This window comes from Botryllus schlosseri, chromosome 9, assembly GCF_051294905.1.
Source record: "Botryllus schlosseri isolate E-star chromosome 9, Bs_hap1, whole genome shotgun sequence".
In the NCBI taxonomy this organism is placed as follows: Eukaryota; Metazoa; Chordata; class Ascidiacea; order Stolidobranchia; family Styelidae; genus Botryllus; species Botryllus schlosseri.
The window spans coordinates 9,721,043-9,741,721 of NC_137244.1; the positions used below are offsets into that span (position 1 = coordinate 9,721,043).

General features: G+C 38.9%; 1 protein-coding gene and 1 long non-coding RNA gene across 2 annotated transcripts in view; both read left to right on the top strand.

Annotated features, from left to right (window-relative positions):
• Positions 1-8,662, top strand: part of LOC145446054 (uncharacterized) — a 35,623-nt gene extending 26,961 nt beyond the window's left edge. The window contains exons 6-12 of the mRNA XM_080324236.1: positions 6,382-6,503; positions 6,906-7,035; positions 7,741-7,866; positions 7,927-8,015; positions 8,072-8,312; positions 8,378-8,422; positions 8,482-8,662. Coding sequence (XP_080180362.1) covers positions 6,382-6,503; positions 6,906-7,035; positions 7,741-7,866; positions 7,927-8,015; positions 8,072-8,312; positions 8,378-8,422; positions 8,482-8,594 — 866 coding nt within the window. The 3' untranslated portion in view covers positions 8,595-8,662. The remainder of the gene's footprint in view (positions 1-6,381; positions 6,504-6,905; positions 7,036-7,740; positions 7,867-7,926; positions 8,016-8,071; positions 8,313-8,377; positions 8,423-8,481) is intronic.
• LOC145446059 (uncharacterized) lies at positions 1,941-3,539 on the top strand. Its single transcript, XR_013917194.1, has 2 exons — positions 1,941-2,383; positions 3,375-3,539. It is a non-coding gene; the product is annotated as an uncharacterized LOC145446059 (long non-coding RNA).
• Positions 8,663-20,679: the final 12,017 nt, after the last annotated feature.

The following is a 20,679-nucleotide window of genomic DNA, read 5'->3' on the forward strand; positions in this document are numbered from 1 at the left end:
TTTTTCTATCAAGTCACGTTTCGATGAATATATATTGGTGGATTACTTTTACTTATTCAGCGTTCTCAGTAGATTTTGCGACTCGAGCGTGACGAGCGTGATGCTTAGTCAATCATTCTCACCCTGTGTCACGGCAGGTTGATCAGAGCGCGGGCGCGGCGTATGCAGGAAAGGAAAATGAAACCAAAGAAATCACTCATATTATAGTGTCTTAAGTGGTGCGGGGATTGAACGGATCACTGCATTTGGATTACGTCATACCTGTCATTTTGCCAAAGGCTCATTTACGGCCATTTTTGAACGGCTTGCCGAGTCCCAAATTTGATAAACAGTTATCAATGAAAAGTTGCAGCTGTACTGATTACGAAAATATAAATTTGATTCTGTCCACGAACCTGGAACCCCCCGCCACCCAAAAAAATTAGCCTTCAACTTTGCATTGCGAAATTACATAAAAATTTTGCTGTCCCAACAGAAAATACACAAATTGCATATCTATAGTCATGATCCCCAGTAATGATCACGCTTCTTCAGTGTTTCCAGCGCATCCTGAAATCCAGACTGTAGAAGAATGTACACTCGTGAACACACGTTCAAGTTGTCAATTCAAATGGTTTGCAGACAGTTTGGGCTCTCACTACCTAGTATCTAAACATGATTTTAATGATTTCGAGTTTCTATGTATTGTAAAGACAATATCAACCCGACAAACAAACTTTTCAGAAGTGGAGGTAATCTGCTAGTATCGTTTCATTCGTGTGAGGGAAATACCAATGCGTTGTTCTAAATCAGCGGTTCTCGAACTTTCTGAAATAAATCTCGCAACGGTCTCCAAACATATTGCCACATTAAATACTATTTTCCAAAAATACCCGACATTTCAAATTGGTCTGCGTCGTCTTCTTGGTTGGAGGTAAGCCGAATTTGGCATGCAATGTTTTTAGGCAACTAGACGATTTAACAAGTGAATCGATGAAATTCGAAAAAAAAAGTTCTTTTTGAAACAACCCTACTGTGCACTGCATAAAATTGCAATGTAGTCATATTTCTGATAATGACCGTGATGATTGTATCTTAGTAGATTCACTCACACTCTTAGAAATATTCGTAGATTTACCCAAATTATACCGGTGAATTTGTCCCGTCAGTTATATTAACGGTAAATGCCCGTTAAATTAATATACGGGCACGTCAAAAGTAAATTTACTTGTTTTTAAAGGGTAAAAAAATTACAGATTAAATTCGTAGAAGCAATTTTCGGGATAACCAGTATTTCAGATTTACTTTTTGATTTGTAAAAGCAATTTACTGGATAATCAGTATTCCGGATTTACTTTTGCATTCGTAAAAGCGATTTACTGGATAATCATTATTTGCAACATTGCTATTGCACTTACAATTGGATCATTTTACACGCTTATGGTTTTATTATGGACATATATATGTGATTTTCGTCATTACATCATGTTTCAATCGTCAAGCAAATTACGACATCGATGGCCGTGTTGAATGCTAATCGGTGAATGGTATCCGAACATTTGGGCATTGCAGATACCATCGTTTATATCGATTTATAAATAGTATCCTTTGCGACATCAAGGTCTAGCAATAGTAGCATGCCAAGCGAATTTGGTATGTTATGTAGTTTTACTGCAGGTATGATCTTTTGTGTAATTATCTGCTGGACCAGTTCTGGCACCATTGTCGACTCCTTAACGCATGTATGGTGCAAACTATATATCGAAACAGTGGAGCTGGCGTATAGCCGCAATGATCCTTTGCCATTGCGACGAGAGTAGTATACGTCCTTTACCTTTTTCCTGCGAATGGCCTTATGAATTGTCTGATCATGAATTCGTAGCTGCTCGAGCGAACAGTACATTATGACGTCATACATATTCCAGACATAGCGGCGTCAGACGTCAAACATATCAGAGCACGTGCAGCTGAATGTTGCAAGATAGGTATAATATCGACGCGATGCGTTGCTGTAAGATATTGAGGGTTTCGAAGCAACAGCTTAACTTTTCTTTAGAATATCGCAGGTTTTGATAGCAGATATTGTATAGGTATAGCAGTATCCGAGCTCAAACCTGGCAAGTTATTCTCAGTCCTGTTTCTGAAGACTTATCTATTTTCGTTACAGTTTAATGATGAACAGAAGCTATGGCTTATAAGAATGTATATTACATTTTTTGACATTGAACTACACGAAAATGGAAGCGTTATGGCATTATGAATCATGACGTCGAATGCTTATGTGATAGAAAGAGATCATTTCGCCTCTCGCTTCTAGCACGGTGCCGCGCGAAATACATCGGACGTGCGATGCGAAGGAATATTGCCAGAAAAGTTTGCAATTACGCTGGAAAAGATGATTCAGGTACGAAGTCCTATCAAACTCAACTGGCGTCGCTGGCCGGATTCAATATTTCAAACCGCTCGCGGGCCGGATCAGTCAAATCATTCCAAAATGTTACGGTACCTCAAAACGCCCGCCCTTACTTATCTCTTGAATAGTTTATTATCAATCCTGTATACATTTTGGTATATTACATAACATTCACGATCATATCACATGGATATATTCTAGCAGCACCTTTACTCGCAAACAACGGAATTTTGGCAAAAATTGAAAGATTGATCATTTGAATTCAAACGCTAAAACACTGACTCTAACGACGGAATAAGCTGACATATTTGTATGCTCCCTTTGTTTTATTCGTAATCTGCCATTAACTCGGCGTATGCGCTTTAAGGAACACAAGTGATTTAATTGTAAACGCAGACGTTAGAATTTGGCTCATTCATGTTTTCTGTCTGTCTGGGGCCATTGAGTAGAAGTGATACAGCAGTGCGACAAAATATATTTGAATTGTATTTTTTGTAACTATTATATTCTCCATGCGACCTGCATATAACAGTTTCTTTTTCACTTCACTAATAACTACTTTTTGTCTCATTTTTTCATAAAAATCTGAACTCAGTGTGCACTTTTTATAGTTTTGGGAAATGGATGTCAGTATCACCAACTTGTTCCTGATGATAACTAAGAGTAAAACCATAACACCACTGTCGGATAATTATATTACGGCCTATGATTTTGACATTTGTGGCCTTGCGGGAAGTATTTCTTACAATAATATCTCAACATTTGTTAGAAAATGTGCTGGGTAATACAGGGGTTTTTCAAACTAGTCAGAATTGCTTCGCAAGCCGCATGCGGCCTGCGGTCCGTATGTTCGACACCCCTATCCTAGGCCATCATTATTCGAGAAATTGACAAGAATATGAAAAGTCGCAGTATGTCATACTATAGCGTCTTAAAGTTTCCAAATTGTAACCGTGTTGATGACTGCATGATTTTTGTTCAGATTATAAAAGAACCTACAAAAGAGCATGGCCCAAAGTACAGTCCTTCAACTGCTGCTGAAGTTTTGATGACTGATGATCTCCACAAGAATGACTGGATTTTCGTCACTATCCACACTTACGTTTTTCTACGTGTTCCCGCAACAAATAAACCTGATTCAAATTTACTGGTCTCAGGAACGTAAAACTGCTGCAAGGGACCAGACGAGTATATTGATATTACAGCAGATTTCTGTTACCTTTAGTTACGGAAATTTTCCGTAACATTTTCTACGGTCAGCATATGTAAAATCATATTACGAGGAGAGTTATATTGAATTTACTGTTCTCATCAGCGTAAAACTGCTGCACTGGACCAGACCAGTAACTTGGTATTACAGCCGTTTTCCGTTATGTCAGGTAACGGGAATTTTCCGTAGAAATTTTAACAGTCAGTCTTTGTGAAAATAAATTACAGTCAATATTATTTACGGGAAAATATTTTTCAAATTTACCGGTCTCAGAGTCGTAAAACTGCTGCCAGGACCAGACCAGTAATTTGGCATAGAATATTTTTAACAGTGCAACTGTCGAACAATCCACGAATTATGCGCGAACCATTGCAGAGTAATATAACTCTATAATACTCTACAATCCGTTGCGTCGCTGTACGGTACCGATTGTACACGATTTTTATTTCGCGTCGCGTCATCAACAAATAGCTATAAAGAATGGAAGTTGTTGACGTTGTTGACTTGGAAAATCATTATCATTTATTGTCCATTCTTTGTCACGAACGATAAGTCAAATTTTGTTGGTTTATTGGTAATCGCATTCAGGTGTGACGAGACCAAATCCGCCACCAACTTTTTCTCCCCTCTATTCTAAATTGTAGTCCTCTCGGTTTTCGTTATTCATTCTAAATATACCCACCGTGACTATTCACTCTGCGGAGTCATCCTTTTATCATCAGCCTGCCTTTTCATTCAACAGCCTGACAACTGTCAGTAAATATTGCGTGTTCGCACTATATGATGCAATACGCAATACAGCACGCACCACTTGGTTCACAATTTTTTGTTTTGTACAAGAACGTCCACTAGTGCTTGGATGGCCCGGTCTTAAAATTGGTTTTACAAAATAGAGCGAATTTCTCGTGAGGGAATTATGCTTGCTGGAAGAAATCGATTTTGAGACCTAACACAAAGGTCCTGAAGGTTTCAGTTTGTCGAAAGGGTGAAAAACTCACCTGTTTGTGTTAAGGCTTTTGCCTTATGTCTTGGAAAATAAGGACCAAAACGATCAAGGAGAGTAGGCATTAGGCACATTAGAGCTCGCTACCTTATGAAACGTTGCTCCAACTTGCGTTATATTTTTTTCGATTTCCCATTTCCTGTCTCGCGAGTAAATGAGAAGAGCAAATAATCTCACGATATCATGTGTTCTTCTCTTTAGCTCAATCTAACTTGAGAATTCAAAACAGATTAATAACGGTAAAGCAGCTTTTTTACTACCACTAAAATCGGAGTTTTTGTGGCATCTGGCGACCCGAGCCTCACCCGCGAAAAGGAATTCATCTTAATATTACAGTGGTATGCTACTATTTTACGGACATGTATGGCATACAGAACGCATCACACCAAAATTCTATACTCAACACAGCTCTACAAAACATGTCTGACGAACGCGATTTCAAATTATGCTGAATTAAATTCCTCTGCGTGTCGCAGCTGTACTACTGTAACTACTGTCTACTCAGATGGCAAGAACGGGACTATTCCATGCCGACTATACGGAGCATATCGATATCGAAAGGTTTGGCCACCCAGCATCGGTCATTTTTCGGCCAAGGTTTTGTCACCGCTTATCTTTTTGGGACCGCATTTTATCAGCGGTTTGTTGCCCAAAACTTTACGTCTCCGTGTGCCCCGACGCGGAAGTGGTTGGCCTCGAAATGCATGAGTCTCATAGGCCTAAAATCGCCCGTTGCTCACCATTACACTAGTTCATCCCAACGGTCTTCGACCATGTTTCCAAAAAAAACAGTCAGACAAATATTATCATGAACTCAAATGATAACGCCATATTTTCTGCGTGTCTCGCTTACAGTATCCAACACAGTGACCTAGAATATGTAAAAACGATCGCAGTATTTTTTGCAATAAATTCAACAGATATTACATACATATTAACAGATAGCTCTGGCACCGTGTCGACCCAAGACTATACCCTTTGCGGTCCATACTTTATTACACCTTGAAGGGGTAAAAATTTGTGTTACAGTAACTTGCAAAGTCTGTAATGATGGTATTTACTACTCTCCTCGTGCCTTGCGCTAATGTAACAGTAATGACGAAAATATGATGATTGTTTAGCGAAAGAAAGCAGAAAGTCAATTTGACGTCATTATTCCAGTCTGTCACAGGCTCAGACGGGCTGATATACTGTATGTCTGCCACTACATCAGCTTTCAAACCAAGCTTTTGGTTACGTAATAATTATAGTGAGAAAATATTAATTTACTACGACTTGTGAGAGCTACGATTAGTAGTGCCTCGTTAGTTAAACAAGTTTTTACAATTGCATTTCAACCACAACAGGTACTCTGCCCTCGAATTTCCTATGAGGTTTATTTGAATTATTCCACGTCAGAAAAATTCACAGTTATTCACGATTTTCATTTGCACTCATCCGTATTCGCACCATTCGCAGCACCTCAGTCAGTCTCACTTTTTTTTTTCATTCGCACAAGTGCGAACCGTTATACACATTGAAAACTACTGGGTTAAATGATTTGAATTCAAGTGTAGTGTGATACTGCCATCACTATTCAGAGCTGTTGGTAAATTTTAGGCTTTTTGGTAGGGTAGGCCTACGTTTTTAAGTGGTTCTGATATTGCACACGCTGATGAAAGTTCTTGGAATTTACAAAAAGCAAATCACCGTTAGAGATGATGTTTGAAACGATTCCCCGTTGATTCAATGGTAGAATTCTTGCTCTAAATTCTCGACTAAATTTTATGTTTTTAGCACCGCAAAAGATAACAGCTTTTCAGTTGAATCATACTGTTGGAGTGCATGACTGGGCCGGTTGCTCTTACATCGAAGGCTTTCCTCGCGCTGCTCGCATCACATACGCAATAAATAACACGGTAAGTTAGGATGGTTCAATTACACCGTTTCACGGCGTGCTAATTGATACGAACACAAAATTTTGTGATCAGGTTCTTTGTGATAGCAAACTCAGTAAATGCTCAGTAAATGTAGATCATATATCATGCGTACTTAGCTTCACTTCACCAACAAGTTTGAAATGCAATGAATGAATATCGTAGACAATATTTCATATGATTAACTATATTGCGTGCTATTGAACGGAGCAGTCAACTAAAATATAATCAACTACGCATGACTTATGTTGTATTATAGCTATAAGGAATGCTAATTTCGTGAATTACGCCAATCTCTCGGTGTCTATACGATCAAATTCACCCACGGAAAACGACTATTTCGGTAAATATTATAATTTATTATTATTGTAACCTGTTGTACAGACAATTTCCGAAAATCACACATTGAAATCTTCTGACAATGGAAAGAATTTATCTTGCCAAGTATCAACGAATTACACGTTAGCAATGGGCGAAAAAGCAGAATCGTCTTACATGAAGATTATTGTATATTGTAAGTATGAATTGCTTATTTGTTGTCGCAGATATAGGTCATCGCGCTTCATCATTTCCATGCTCTATACACTCTTTCTAAGTGTTTTTGCATCAAAAACCTTCATGTTAGAGTGCTTTAACTTAACCGAAGATGGCGTTGGAGCGGGTCATCGACTGAAGTAAAGCATTAGCCATGGTCTTTAGTCATGACGACGGGACGACAGTACCATGTTTTTTCACAGCAGGGGTGGCCAACCTGCCACCGTAGAACAATAATCGTGCGGCCGTCTACACACCAAAAAATGAGCGTGTGCTGGCGGCCGTCAACATGCGATTTGAATTTACGAATTATATGTCCACTAAGATTTGAATGATTCAGGCTTTTCATTTATTATAGTAGTGTCCTTGGAATCTGAGCCCTCCTCTCAATGTACAAATGCGAACCGCAGAGGAAAATGATGCGCCTCGTCAAGAAATACCTCAAGAAATACCAATTTCAAATCGTATGCGTCTCACGAATGACGGTTTTCCGGTACCTTTGTGCGATACCAATATATATTTTGGATATTACGACAATCCTGATGGAAGGTCAAGAAATAACAATTCGCAACATAGCGATTAATAACAACCCGAAGATGCATGAGTGCCCAGGGCTTTAATTCCTATAACGCAAGCTACATTATCGTGTCAATGTAACAGATTGCGTTATTGCGTTCATTTTCAGACCCTCCGGAAAACGCTGTTTTATCGAATAACGTCGTTCCGATGATAGTCAACTCGTCAATGAATTTAAACTTCTCATTTTCTGCAAATCCAGCTGACGGTAATATTTCGTTGAGTTCAAAGAAGGGTGAAATGAATGTGCATTGCACATAACCCAGGTTGAAATGACGTAGTACCCTATTTTCAGTAATGTCATCCTCGTCGCAGGCAGTACTTTGGTGGAGTAAAAGGTACTCGTTAGATGTATTTCACGTATACGAATTCAGGATAACAGTTGTAGGTTTTTATATTGTTACATTTTATGACCAACATTGATTTTCATCTTACCGCAGTCTACACTGAACGATTATGGAAATTACGCCGTTTGTGCGTCTACATATAAACCATCAGGCCAAGATTGTTCTGTACTGACTGTTTCCAATCCGATGACCACGAATACGATTCATACTCCTACAGAACTCCCATTATCAAAAGGTGTTCTGATCGGTGCATCCGTATCTGGGTTCATATTACTAGCCACAATCAGCGTTGGTGTATGTATATTTATACGACGAAGGGGAAAAAAAACCACAGGTGTCTGCATGATAGACCTGCTACATTACTAATTGGTAACAAGCATATATTTTATTTTACCATAGGAAATACGACGAAAACCGAAATGTCATGTGATTACGGATATGCTGGTAACTTATTCATTTTGTAGTAGTATCTGGAAATATGCTTCATCACATTTACATTTTAGAATACGACATTAATAATGATGGAGATAAATACGAAGAAATCGGACAAGCGCCCCATGTTTATGAAGTGCCCAAAGTGAACATGGGTTATGAAGAAGTTATTTTGCCCGATTGATTAGGATAGATCGTTTGCCTGTTTCGCATTTTTTTATATGTATATACCATACAGTCTACATATTTATATGTTTACACCAGGGGCTCCCAAACTGGGGACCACAAACCTTTTTCAGGGTGACCGTTAAAAAATCTCTTATTGTACTCCACTACAATGAAATAAATAAATTATATTCAAATAACTTTCGATACGAAGTTTGTTTTGTTTCTTTTTATTTAAATATTAAATTATTATTTTGAAAATTAGAGCAAAGGTTACCATGTCTGGAAGAAGGAATTATGACGAAAGTTGTGTTAAGTTTGACATTACATACATACATAACAGAGGGATATGCAAGCCACAATAGATTTTATGTGACTACTGATACAATGAAAATAAGAACGCTGACGTATTACCCTCACTCCTAGCATAGAGAGTATGAGAACAACGAAATTATTTTTGATTCCTCCTAATTTTTCGAAAAAGGCTGCAAAAAAGAATTTGGAAAATTTTCGAAGGAGGCCACGCCATAAAAAGGTACGAAACCTCCGGTTTCTATTCTGCATACAATAAATTTAGGGATGGTGTGAACCTCTGAAAGGTTCGGGTTCGTGTGAACGCGAACGTGAACGGTTCTGTGTGAAACGTTGAAAGGTTCTGTGTGAACGCGAACGTGAACCTCGTGACGTCATATTGCTAATTCCAACCCTACATTTCAGTGAAGTGATAGCCTTGCAATACCTAGCGACGATTCGGGCCACATAATGCAACAATGCTGAAATACCTATTGATGTTTTAAACGTCTACAGATGTATCAACTGGGGAAATCAATTGATATAATCATCCCAGAAAATCAATATCTTGCGTCGCTTTGCCACAATTTCGACGAGAACTTGCAAGGGAATATAAGTTTACGCCTTAACGGTCAAGGTCAGGCCTGACAATGTATTCGACGTCCCGAGTATTACTAAGTTGATATTGAGCAGAGTGTAAAACGGGTTTCCCTACTTGCTACCGATGTTACCCCTTTAACAAGTTATACAGCAGTAACCAACACCCCAATCCACGGAGTTGGTTTTTATGATATAATAAACATGATACATCAGACAACGATATTAATTTCATTGATTGGTTGGACAAGAGCCATTCGCTGACTACCTACCGACATGTAGTGTTTCGCTCTTGATGTTGTTGGATTGTGGGTCAGGCTCACAGCAGAGATGAGTCACTAAATATTCGCCAACGGAAAGCTGGATATTTCGAACAAACAATTGTAACAAAGCAAGTGAAATGTTTGAGATTGTAAAGGTGCATGCTCGTTTAGTGTTGATTTTTATTATGCCAGCGTCATGCATATACCGGGCCCGCAGTTGAAATGCAATAAATTTCAACCAAAGATGCTATAATGAAGTAAAAATTGTAATATATGAAAAAGGTTCACAGTGCAGAACCTACCAAGGTTCGTTTGTGAACGCGAACCTCTAAATATCTGAGGTTCACACACAGAACGCGAACGTGAACCTCGCGTTCCCACCATCCCTATAATGTAGGCAGCAGTATAACGGATTTCTGATGTCATCAAAGGTATATATCGATCTTGTCTCGTTTTGATAAGTACTCCCAAACCTTCTTCAGTTCACGACCCACTTTTTGGCCAGTTTCATTTGCGACTTATAATAATAAACCGAAAGAATGAGAACATAACTCGACGTACACTCGATTTTTGGAGTTGACTCGAGTCAAGTCGAGTCAAGTCAAGTTAAATCACTACTGAAGTCACAATTCAAGTCAAATTGAATTTTCGAAGTATGAGTTATGATTCAAACTCATTACATTTTGCTAGATGTCTGGGAGACAGATTGATTGGCCATTCATCTTGAATCAAATAACGAATATAAAGTTAAATATACATACAAAATGGCGTTGTAACACTCACACACGCAGGACTGCTAATGAAATACGTGGGCCAAAATAGAGGATCGAATACCAAGCCTCGAGAAGTACACAACCCCTCTTCACATCCGCGAGAATATGAACGCATAAATTATATCCGTTCGATTTAAATCATACAAGAGGGTTGATTAAGGCGACTACTGCATAATGCATGCACTGCGTAGTCTAACAAACAGAGATATATTGCTATTATATTAATCTGCTACTAGTAAATTAACGCAAGCTGTGATCATTTCGTTTGCGGTCAATTTATTTGCGATGTGACAATGGAGGATCAGTGAAACATAGAATCCGTGAATAATTGGTTGCTTTCACAAGTCGCACTGCCGTGTCACGAACAATCCAAACATTAATGAGATACAGTGATTTAATCGACACCGTTTAGGTAATGACTTGAAATTGACTCGTAAATTTTGCTCCGAGTCACGAGTCAATTCACATTTTTGAAACCACCGAGTCAAGTCAAGTCAAGTTATTTTCACAAAGTGACTCGAGTCAAGTCAAGTCATACGAAAAAGTTGACTCGAGTCAAGTCATGACTCGAGTCATCCCAACACTGCTAAAAACTACCTATTCACAGACACAGAAGCGAAAACGTAATAAAGGTCTCCAGCCTCCAGAGAGACCCGTATTACGATATAATAATGGGAAGCAAATTCCATTTCCTGCGTTTACAGTTAAACCTTTTTGCATTTCTCACAACGCATACGCATATTTGATGCCAATATATCACTAAAACGAAGGGAGCATAGATTAGGGTTACCATATTTCAGCAACCCAAATTCCGGACACTCTTTAGCGCCCACTAGTGTATTCCAAAATGAGTTATGACGTCACACTGGCAAAGCTTTGCTTATAGACCACTGGTGGTCACGATCCGGTTCAGGAGTATGTGGCTGTGTCTTGTGTTACCGGGACCGAAAGCACATGTTTTCAGCCACTTCCGCCCAAATAAACAATGATTTTGAGCCCACACTATAGGGTAATCGATGGAACTTCTGGGGGGATGCTTGCTATATTAATCTGGTTTCTATATGCATCTGGTCGTTAAATTATTTGAATGAATTCTGTCTTGGTCGTTCCATATATTACTATATGGATACTACTCTCCGCCCACATGATCAGAGTTAGCGGTAGAGCTGGTGGAGGATGATGAGTTCGGAAATACAGAGAGCGTAATTGCACATCGTTAAGTCATCTTCATGTCCTACCGATAAGATTGTTTATCAGCCTTATGCCGGTGCACACCACGGAGCTTTAAAAACACCCCATATCCAATTGTTTCGAACCTTGTATGGTCGCGACTCCATCTCCAATTTGAAAATGTTCCGTGGCCCAGATCAAAATTTGACGATCTGATTACTAAAAGAAGTCAGCACATGTGCCCAGACTTACTCACGGGCTATTTCGGAAGTGATTACGTACAACATATTGGCAAACCCCAGAATAAACGCAAACCACCCCCCCCACCCGTTTGGAACCACTATCTTTGAATAAAGCATTTAAACGGCCTTAACGATCTCTAGGAATATACCGTTCTCATATAATTGCGATTGCAATTAGGCTTATTCCAGTAAATGAAGTTTGTTTTATTTATATTTTATGGGAGTTTTTGCGAGGGTGGTAGTCTCCATAGTAAAATCAATAAATGTGAGAGCAAATCGCGCGCAGCGCGAAGGAAAATATCATGCATCAGCATAAATATTCCAAAAAATATTGTTTTTATGCTGATTTACGAAAAAATTATGAGCCTACGTCAAAATTCCGGACATTTGGCATATTTTAGAAATTCCTCCCGGACGCTAGTTTGAACAGTGAAATTCCGGACATGTCCGGGAAATTCCGGACGTTTGGCAACCCTAGCATAGATATATGCCAACTTATACCATCGTTAGAGCCACTGTTTTATCTATTTGTTACTGTATTAAGCCGCCCAATCATCGTATTATTGCCAATTCCACTGTTTGCAAATCAAGGTACAGCTAGAATAGAACCACCCTATGATCCGTAACATAATGTGATATATTGTATATTATATAGGATGGGTAATGAATAATTCAAATGAAAACAAGAGCATGAATTTTGAGCTATTTTGAGATTGAGGATTTTGGAGTTTGTTCAGTTGAGTTTGATACCCCTGCTCTAGATTCTACTTTTCAATTTTACCTTAAATACTATTTGTTCCCTTTATAGGTGGATAAATCGGCGAATAATGTATCTATTCAGTAATTCGGCCTGCCAAGTAAGCCTACTTCATTTTACCATATCCGGGCTGCCGACTGGATAAGTTGCCCGCCCCTGCCATAGGCTATTTGTGAAGCGTGAACAGGCCTATATACACTTTCCTACAATGACCTAATTTGCCAGTCAACCACGGAAATCATCATTTGTTACTTGAATGATATAAAATACGTTTGAGAATGGAACGGCTATAATTTAAATTTACCGCAAATACCGACAAATACATTTCCAGTTTGTACTATAGCTGGTTTGGCTAACTGTAGCAAATGTGATCTTAATGACCCGAATGATGACATCTGAAATGGCCTCAGGTACTACATTTATTAAATAGTCAGTTTACTAAATGGTTGCATAGCAATATCAGTCTTCCAAGCCAACACTTTCCGATATCGTTAAGTGCCAGAAAGTTTTAAGAATTATTTTTAAAGGTGAGATCGATCGGTTCATATGGTTGTTCGAAATAAACGCATCCGCCGGGTTGTAGTCAGGACTCGCCTTGTAAAACATAATGATTCGCACAAGACGGTTCCTTGCGTCGACTACCACCGACGCCTTCGATAGTTTTCGGAGCCTGACCAGTGGTATCAACGACATTCGGAGCTGGAGCGGGAGTGAATTTGTCAAAAGAGAGCTTTGGAGCTGGAGCAGTTGGAAATTTACGACTGCTCAAAAGCCCTGCTTGTATAGCATGGTCACATTTCGTTCTAGGCTTTAGTGCGACGATCGCTTCCGTGTATGACACAGCGAGATCGCCAGTAGACCAACCACGAACATTTGCGTGGTAATTGTGGAGGTGACCTCGATCTGACTAGAGCTCGCAACCCACTGTTGATGCACCTGCGGAACGTACCATATATAGCATATATGCTATCTCTTCCTCCTAGCATGGCTTACTAATTTTGTAAGCTAAAGAAACTAAAGATTGCATTACTCCGCCTTTGTTTTGACTCTCAGATGACTTCCAATAAGCGCAGCGGAATGTAGACCAGTGGTTCTCAACCTTTTTCGCCTCGCGGACCGGTAAAATTTCAAAAAATGTCTGGCGGACCGGTGAACTTTCAAAATTGAAATGATGCCAAAATGTAGAGTATGCAACCGTTTTATGCAATTATATGGTGCTAGAGAGTGAAATTTAGAGGGTTTTGATCGTATTTAATTTATTTTAATTTTATTCATCGGGCAGATTTATCCTAAGGGGGGAATTTTGGCTAAAATTTCGGCCAAGGGAGGCACGAGATGAAAAAGGTTGGGAACCACTGTCCTAAGATGTAGTGAATAAAACTTTTTAGAAGATCACAAAGCACTAGTGTGGAGCATGGACCGGAGCCGGATTGGATGTCCGGGCAGATTTTTTCAATTTTGGCAGGACCAGATGGGAGCCGGATCAGTACTTTTTTGATACGGCCAGAATCCTAATTAGTAAGCATGACTTTTGTAACTGAATAACTACCAACCACTCGTCAGTAACCGCCAAGCCAGTGCGCAATATACGACCCATATTTATAAATTCACGAAACCACCGTAACGTACCGAATATATGCCCAGTCATCACAACAGTCATTTCTGACTATGCATTGTCCCTCCAATATTCCGGTCTCGTTGTGCAGTGAAATTGGTTGTACTATCGAAGAAAGCAATTAAATCTCCTCATGCAGAAGAGAAACCGAAAGTCGAGATATCAAGGGCAATGAAAGTGGAATATGGAACAATGTTACCTTGCTCAATCGCACCGGTGAGGGTAACTAATCTGGATGTGTTTTGTGTCAGCAGTCAGCATTGTGGTGAAGTGGTGGCACATTCAAACAGGAGAGGCTCAATGGCGCATCGTATTCATGCACCCATATTAAAGATAGATGCATTTTATCCAAAAATATAGCATTAGGTCAATGTTCAATGTCATAATTTGTGAGAAACAGAAAGATCGGCTGCTCCGTTGCAAAGTAATGCCAAGATTACTTGAAACTGCAAAATCATATATTGTGAAGGATTTTATACCATCATGCCATCCAGGTAATGCTGTTGGGAGAAGAGTGCTGCTGTAAAAAAAAATACATTCTAGCGCTTTGAAATAGGCAATCGACGAATATGGAATTATTGCGTTCGCCATAGAGATGTGTAATGATATCACTGACTGAAAGGGAAAGAACCAGGGTGCACCGGCTTTCTGATCACCTTGCGTAAAGAAGCAAGCTCCCAAGTTATGAAAAATGAAAATCCAATACCTTCCCAAAAACGGAGAACTGAAAATCTGGTCATTTCGGTCAGTCACAAAATTATTTCGCTTCTTACACCGATCGACATTGACTTTTCCTTCAATAGCAGCATCCAATGCTACCAGTGAGTGACTTTTAGTAGATGTGTCAATGCCGTTACAAAGCAAAAAGGTTAGTCATGTCCTCTTTCGCCCTGGAATCAATAGTTACATAGAACAGTTCATGGAAATAAAGCGCTTGTTAATTCTAAGTTAGTATAATTACTTCAGATAAAGGTTGGGCTTGGTCTTGGAGATCTCAATTTCTTGTTTGTTTTGTTTCAATCAAAATTCAATACCAACCTGTGAGGTTGAAACTTATTGTGATGTTGTTTTGTTTTAATTTTCAACAACAACCTGTGAGTTCTTAATGACATGTTTTTTTATGCAATATAACCTAGGGCTCCGCACCTGTATCGCATAATCCATTGTTTATGAAGTCGAATAGAAATAGGTACTGGCAGCAGACGTGTACAAACTATTGGATTTTCAAAAACAGCAACTAGAACTAGAACTAGAACTACTCAGTTTTAAAACTTGCAACTATAACTAGAACTAGCACTACCCGATTATAAAAATCCGCAACTACAACTAGAACTAGAACTACCCAATTTCAAAATCCGCAACTTGAACTAGAACTAGTCAATTTTCAAAATCCGTAACTACAACTAGAACTAAACTACTCAATTTTCAAAATCAGCAACTACAACTAGAACTACTCAAAAACCGTTAGTTAGATGACCATCAACTAACTAAAAGGGTTGCTTGTACAAGTCTACCTGAGTAGCTTTACTGGTGGCCCTACAGATTACAACACATATGGTATGCACACATTTGGTAAAATTTTTTATTGTAACTCACTGAAAATTAGGGGTTCTCCGAAGGCTTGTAGATTAGCGTAGGACAGACCTAGGCATTTGACGGCCCACCGGCCAAATACGAACTATACATGGGAATTGCAGAGAAAATTTTGAAGAAAAATAAAATCTGTCCCAAAAGACACTATTTCATGTTAATTTACGAAATAATTTGGATTCACCTCCGAGCTTTTGCCATTTTGAAAACATTTGTTTCACTTATTGCAAGAAACATGAGTAGTATAGTAGATCGTTCGCGAACTAACGTTTTTTTGCATGGGCTCTTATGGGCGCGGTCGCACATCGTATGGAAAACTCGTGTTGGTGATGGCACCCTTTTGACCCCCCCTTCCGCTGGTGAGGTGCCGTGTGTTCTTATGGGATCTCTGGTGATGGTACCCTTTCGGGTATAGGCTGCGTCGGTGATGTGCCGTGAAAACTCGTGTTGGTGATGGTACCCTTTCAGATCCCCTATCGCTCGTGATGTGCCATTGTTTCTTACGAAATCTCTGGTGATGTGGCATTGGTTCTTATGGGATCTCTGGTGATGTGCCATTGTTTCTTATGGGATCTCTGGTGATTGTACCCTTTCAGATCCCCTATCGCTCGTGATGATGTGCCTACGTGGTGATGATGGTACCCTTTCAGATATATGCTGGGGTGATGATGTGCCCACGGATTCTTGTGTCGTAGTGAACTAATGTTGTTGGTATAGGCTGCGGTCATGAGGTGATGTTGATTACGAAGTATATTGATCACGTGATTGATCCTTAGTTATTGTGTATACCTCAAATTATTATATATGACCGATTCCAGGTAATCCTAACGTTTACGGCGATTGCGACTTCAATATATCGTTATTCTTATGGACGCGGCGGTGATTCGCCTGTCATGTATTCTTACGGGGTCTCTGGTGATTCACCATTTGTTCTTATGGGTGCGTCGGTATATCGTACTTTCAAGTATAGGTATCACTCGCATACCATAACGAAAACTCGTGTTGGCACATCGTACTTTTAGGTATAGGCATCTCTCGCATGACGTACTTTCGCGTATAGGCTGTGGTGGTGATTCGCCATGTGTTCTTATGGATGCGTCGGCATATCGTACTTTCGGGTATAGGAATCTCTTACACGGTGTTGAATATGTACGAGTCACCAACAATAACCGCACAAACGGAAACGTGGCTTGTTGTGCAAGAGGATTACGCAGTGCGTGCGACCTATATTTCGAATGACCTGCGCGCTGAATTGTTTCCCGGCCAACCGCGTGCTACTATCGTATCGATTATTACACTAGTCCATTCAGTGCGAAATAGTTTGCTAAATCTAGGAATCAGTCGCATGGTGTTACTTTAGTAATTAATTTACCACAGAGCCGTCGCAGACGGTGATTCGAAAACCAACAATTTGGCACTTGCACGCGATCGCTATATGTTTTGACACTTCGGAACAGTAGCTGACTTTAGTTGTATGATAAGAATCATGAAAATATTCAAGCAATGTGTCAATTTGTCAACTTGAAATGAAACTTACTACACAACTCAAGTTGATTCTTATCTGAATGTGTTAATTCGGCACAACTCTAATCCTTTGACAAATCCTATTAACGCGATCTGTTGAATCGAACGTAACCTGAATATTACTGACGATAACATTCGCCCGCATCGAATTATTCGCACATTCCGCGTCACTGTTTCACACCTATAGAATTAATACCAACTAGCTCAATGAGAATCAGGAATCACAAGTGTACACATACAATAATTATATTTAATACTGAGAAATCAAACGCTTAACAAAAACACGCAACTAATCATTTGCCAACTCTAGCATTACCAAAAAAATTCAGGCATTGTTGATTGAAAATCCTTGAATCCTTATTATCAAAAAATGTTATAGTGCGGTATCGGAATCCATTCGCGGGATGTACTAAAGGTAAATCCAAATAATCCAGAATGAAATATTTGGACTTTGACATTGTGTGAATTGAAATATGTTTGACAAACATGACTACCAACTTTCACCCAGTCACATTTCGAGATTATACGCACCTTGAACAAGCTGTCTGGTTATTTTTTTGTCACAATTGAGTTAATGGAAATAGTATTAAGACTCGACATTTTAACATTTTACCATACTCAGTCAATCAGGAAAACCTTGTCAAGTAAATCCGTTTGTAACTTACCCAACCAACTCAACAGTATCCGTATAGAAAGTAGACAAGATTAGGAGAGTACATACAATCGCTACAGTCTAAAATCCATAACAAGTTCGGTTGTATTCATATTCCGACGATGCGTCTTTTTTATTCAACTTGAAGTAGTTACTATTCTGTAAGATAAAGGAATTACTACGCGGTATATTCTGCAAGACAAAGTAATTACTACTCGATATATTTTGTAAGACAAAAGTAATTACTACTCGATGCAGGCGCCTTGAGATTAACTGACACATTGATTTGACATATGTAATAGTTGATCATGACTTGATTATTAAATTATTCGCGTTAATTAGACCCGGCGTTGTGGTAAAGGTTATTGTGACAGCAACAAACTTTTCAGTACCATTGTTATTAACATATTGAGTTGTAAACTATTCGTGTATGAAATGTTCTTGATTGACGAATTATTCCACCTTGGTACAAATCACTCTGCGTATCGCGGATGTCAGAAAATATTTTACAAATGTAATTGTTTCCAGTTACCGAGACTAAAGATGAAACAACAATTTCGTTTACTGATTAACAACCGGCGCAATATTTCATTGTCGGAATCTGCGACTAAGAACTGAAACACATACCCGCATTACCCCGGTGTCAAGATGTGTGAATTGACATACCGCCGCTTGATTAATGCTTAATCCGTTCGCACCATTTCCCACACACTTTGATCATTACAAAAAACAAATTGGAATATGTTTTCTAGACACCTCCTATTCAACTAGGCTTGAGTAATACAGAAAACTCTTAACATTAATAAAATCGAAACATATGCTTCACCGAATACTACAAAATGTGGTTGCATTGACGTTCAATGTTTTATAGTAGTGATCATAAATTATCATTTGAATTTTATAAAATTGTAATCATAAAACCACACCACAGGAGGTCATCAAAAGCATATTGCAGGGTGATTGCTCAATGCATCCTAGTTTGGTAAACTGGAATTATTTGTAGAACGCACACCATCAAAGAAAAACACGCAACCACTAACACGATTCCTAGTTGAGATTGAACTCCTAGTCATTTTCTACGCGTGCACAACTATAGGGTCGTTTTTCTGGACACAAGACCTAAAATTTTTGAGTTGTCAAAACGACACACATATTTGTAAATATCACTTACTTGGTTAAAGCTAATGCATCGACGGTAACAACCGACACGGATCATTACTATTTATTTCATAATCATTTCAATAAAATTACACACACTGTACATTGTTGCTTTTTGCGTGACACGAGAATAAATCAGATCACAACGAACTTAATGTGTATTTTACTCACTCGTCGCATTATGGATATTGACCAACATCGTTTCAACGTCGTGCATCGTTTTGCCGAATACGAAATATGTTAGTGTAGCAAATGTTTTAGCGTAACAGAAAACTATTTTCACTTTCTTGACTTTTGAAAACAATACACGTGCATTTTTTTTGGTGCTAACTATAGTTACTTGTAAGATACGACTGATAATCCCCTCGACTCATACAAAAGTATGAAAGATATTTACATCACGCAAAGTACTCGACCTTACACGATATTTTTGATACTACGAAACTCAAGAATGATTGCCTACGCTTTCAAAGTAAATAATGCTTAGTTAGACTCTACAAACTGTTTTGACATGAATGATCTAACGTAGCTTATTATTCACATAGCTCGATACAGTACTAGTACTTACAGAAATATCAGAGTTGTTTACACAAAAGTTTGTATATGTACAATATGTGAATACCATGCGTGAGTCCTGCGCAACCACGGTATCTATCCTAGTTTAGTCAACACACATTTATTACACCGGATCGCGTAAACTTTCGTGGAAGATAAGCATAGTCACTACTCGAGGGTTCTGGCAATGTCATAGCAATAAACCAGTTACTCCAACAACAGAGTAGAGTACCTATGTTTTCTAGTCACCGTCCTTAAATCTTACACACAAAACAACCAACTTTGCAAACGAAAAGTGCTGAGTCATCACATGATTGCCGGCACAACAAAACGACTAGTAGATGGAGCCGTAATAAAAATGTTCCTAACCCTTAGCACACCAGTGACAAATCGTTCAATGGATATGTTTTGTCGAGTTGTTGTTGAGCGTCAAGTCTTCGTGTTGAACCGTACATTTGAACAGCACAACCACGATCCAATTGTAACCACGAATCTATTTTCATTTTGACACAAACTGTCGCGTACAGAAAATTAAATTTTCTTTCATCAACACATACTTGTATCCAATCACTTTCGTCAAACACACAACTCAATAAAATTGTTTACTTTCTACAACATCAAAACCCCGATTTAGTTGTACATGTAGTTGAGAAATATTTTTATTAATCAAAATCATCGATTTCTGTTCACGGTGTTAGTGTGTGCATGTCATACCTGTGGGCTCCTCCGTATTAAAATGGACACGACACGACTGAATGCAAGGGGATAGAAGTCTATCGCATCGATTTACATGTGGTCTTCGCTACGGTTTCAAAAAACGAATCATCTATTTTGCATTGGTCGAGACCGAGCGAGTCAGTTACATGTATTCGCAGTGATGATTTTGCTTGCCATATGCGAATGATAGGTTTGCTACC